Below are 3,212 nucleotides of genomic sequence, written 5' to 3' on the forward strand. Positions count from 1 at the left end.
CATAACTTTTACATATTGGGATTTTGGCCAGATTCCACTTTTTCATTGTCAAGTTGAAGATGAGCTCAGATTGAGTTCATGCCATGTAACGTCCCACCTCATAACATGAAGGAAGAGACTGATCTTTAAGTTGATGTGATCAGTTTTTACAGATCTACTTGTATAAAGACATATACTGGTGTGTTTCACACTAGTATGTGTGAAAGAATATTTCACACATAACTTGAAATGTTCCTGTAATTTCTGATTATGATTTACAGATAACGAAAACCTAGAATTCAGTCTCAGAATGAGAATGGTGTGAAAAAGGTCATTAATAGAAACTCATGATGTCGCAGCCTAATCAGCTAATTAAGATGAGCGCATCGTCAGCCGGGCGGACCTGTTGCGCTGTGTAATGTTTTTACAGCAGGTCCACTCCAGACTGCTGCTGAAATCTGCCTGACTGGAGTGGGAGACTTGCATGTATGTTTACTGATTTTATTGTGTCACCTCTAACCCTCCATAGAAACCGGTGTGAATTTTCCAGGGACATGCTGCAATAAGGCGGCTCGGCGGTAGATGGCGCCACTGCTGCGCTTCTGTGCCCGGGCATCATGAAGCCGCAGAGCCCGAGGAAAGGATCCGAGGGGAGGGGTTCACTTTCCCCTTACTTGTCTTCGTCATGGCGGTGGTGTGAGCGGAGCTGCCAAAGTTGTGAGGAAGAATCACATAAACCTTTTTTAATTGGATAGATTTTTCCCTCTTTGTCTAATCAGACTTCAGCCTCATTCATTCCGTGTGTTTGGGATGGTTTCCACACGGCTTCCCCTTGTCTACTCCTGTTTAATGGTTTAATGGTTAATGGTTTGGTATTAATTTGCCACGTAGCTGGCAGCCTTTCTGTGTCAGATTGCTGGCTGACAGAGCTGCTGGCTGAACTTTTCCTTCCAATTAAACATTAAAACGGAACCAATTAAAGAACCAAAATAGTCTTCTTCTGCAAATCCCAAATATTTCTATTTATTTATGTGGTTTTAAACTAAAAGCCACAAACCTACAGCTTTCAGAAGTTATGCTCAAGTGATTCTGTACGTTTTTGACCTGAAATGTCAAATTAGGAGTACATTTTAGGCTTTTATCATTGAAAACTGTCACAAAGTGTTTTAATAATTCTGGAGTAATTGTTACCTAACCAAGGAATATTTGGTTTTAAAATATGTTCTGAACAAAAACCTACAAAGAAAGCATGCATTCAATCCCACAACCCCTTAACTTAAAATGCAGTCAGTTGTCTTCAGAGCTGTTAATCTGGATATCACACAGTTTGCTTGTCAGACATTTATAAATAAGAAATGTAATTTTCCTTCCTCTTTGCAAATATGTTCAAATAAAACTACAATAAAGTACAGTGAAAAATATTCAAAGTATGAACAATATTTGCAAGTCATGTATGCTGCAATCTGATAGTTTTACTGGCCCAGTGACTGCTGGTGGAAAAAGGAGGAAAACTGAAGAGAGCCTGGAAATACATTAGGGACAGGAAACTTCACAAAAACAGAAAAAAGGGAAATTTGCATAAATATTCTCCTTCTTAATAATAAAACAGAATTTGATAAGAGACATTGAACACAAGATGAGGCACATAAAGATCAACTCCATGTCTTTCTTGATTTGGCGCTCCGCTGGAAGCGTTTCCAATCATTCCTCTTGTTCTCCTGACAGTGATCGTTCTGAACTGCAGTTGTCTGTGTTGTCACTCATTGCTTTTGTTGCGTTTCCAGGGGAGCGGCCCCCATCCTCCATGGCCCCCGTTGTGCTGAAGTCTGAGTCAAAGACGCTGGTGATTGGAGCGAGTGGAGGGAACATGATCACGACGGGCCTGGCCTCTGTACGTAGCCATGGCGATCACACTAAGAGCATTTAGGATTATCTGAGGCTCCTCACTGTTATGTCGTCATGATCACTGTAGTCAGTGTGTTTTCTTTCTCTTGCAGGCTCTCATCAACCATCTTTGGTTTGGGAAGAGCCTCAAAGAGGCGATTGATGCTCCTGTTGTCTATGTTGACCCTAAAAACAAAGTGAAGTTCGAACCCAAGTTTGACAAGGTAATTTGTTCGTGACAGTGTCAGGATCAGAGACACGCTGCATCACTCTATCCTCATCCCATTTTGCTCCTTTCTCTTTAGGGTTTAATTGAGGCTCTCAGAGCGTTGGGGCACAAAAACGAAACAACAAGCAGATTCTACAATGTGGTTAACGCTGTGGAGAAAAAAGACGGCTGCATCTGTGCTGAGTCTGATGACAGGAAGCTGGGTGAAGCAGCTGGTTATTGACACCACCAGTCAGTAATGGTGGTAACGGGGGATGTTCTGAAAATGAGCGAGATCTTCCTGCAACTGACGGTGTCTGACGTTCTTGAATATCATTGAATCAGAAGCGGAGAAACGGGTTTGATTTGCAGAGCCTCTGCAGTGACATGTCTTCCTGACAGACTGTATACCATGTTGTTAAAAGGGGGAAAGAAAAAAGAGACTTTTCTTTGGCACTGCAAGTTTGTGCGTGTTTATATAAGTGCAAGTCTGGAATGTTTTTTTTCCATATGTTGAATGCTTTTCATATGTACTTTATTGAAACTCATGAATGTAACTATGATCTAACACACTTTCACTGTACTTTTGGGTCTGTACTTGGGATGTAAACATCCAAGTAAACAGGGGGTTTATATTTTATTGAAACATTTCCTGATTTTCACTGCCAACCCTGATGGACCTGTGGTCTCTGTCAGCGTCTCTGGAGGACCGCTGACCGCCTTTGTTGACATATTGCTCTGCTTCATGTGACTGAAAAACATCTAATTTCTGTTAATAGTTCTGGGGAAAAAGTCACAGTGATAATGACCACTGGCCACACAACCCAGGCAACATTTGTAGAATGACAGAAATACATACTTAGCAGATACCAAAGATGTATTTTTAAAAACAGTTTTGTACATACATGCATTGATAAACACTGGATTTTCAGAGCAATCACTGTCCGGATGTATTTGTACCTGATCAGCAGGCCTCTGCGTAAATCCTAAAGTTTAAAGTGCAAAATAAAAATCTATTTCATTTGGAATGTGCATGTATAAATGTAATCAGCATAACTTTTACATATTGGGATTTTGGCCAGATTCCACTTTTTCATTGTCAAGTTGAAGATGAGCTCAGATTGAGTTCATGCCATGTAAC

The 3,212-nt window shown here is 40.8% G+C and overlaps 1 protein-coding gene across 1 annotated transcript in view; it reads left to right on the top strand.

Annotated features, from left to right (window-relative positions):
- The window catches only part of ggt5a (gamma-glutamyltransferase 5a), a 12,809-nt gene extending 9,666 nt beyond the window's left edge, over positions 1–3,143 (top strand). Inside the window, exons 11-12 of the mRNA XM_015028243.1 lie at positions 1,977–2,087; positions 2,169–3,143. Coding sequence (XP_014883729.1) covers positions 1,977–2,087; positions 2,169–2,315 — 258 coding nt within the window. The 3' untranslated portion in view covers positions 2,316–3,143. The remainder of the gene's footprint in view (positions 1–1,976; positions 2,088–2,168) is intronic.
- Positions 3,144–3,212: the final 69 nt, after the last annotated feature.

Source organism: Poecilia latipinna, unplaced genomic scaffold (genome assembly GCF_001443285.1).
Source record: "Poecilia latipinna isolate Pla-1442-1.1 unplaced genomic scaffold, P_latipinna-1.0 Scaffold8, whole genome shotgun sequence".
Taxonomy (NCBI): domain Eukaryota; kingdom Metazoa; phylum Chordata; class Actinopteri; order Cyprinodontiformes; family Poeciliidae; genus Poecilia; species Poecilia latipinna.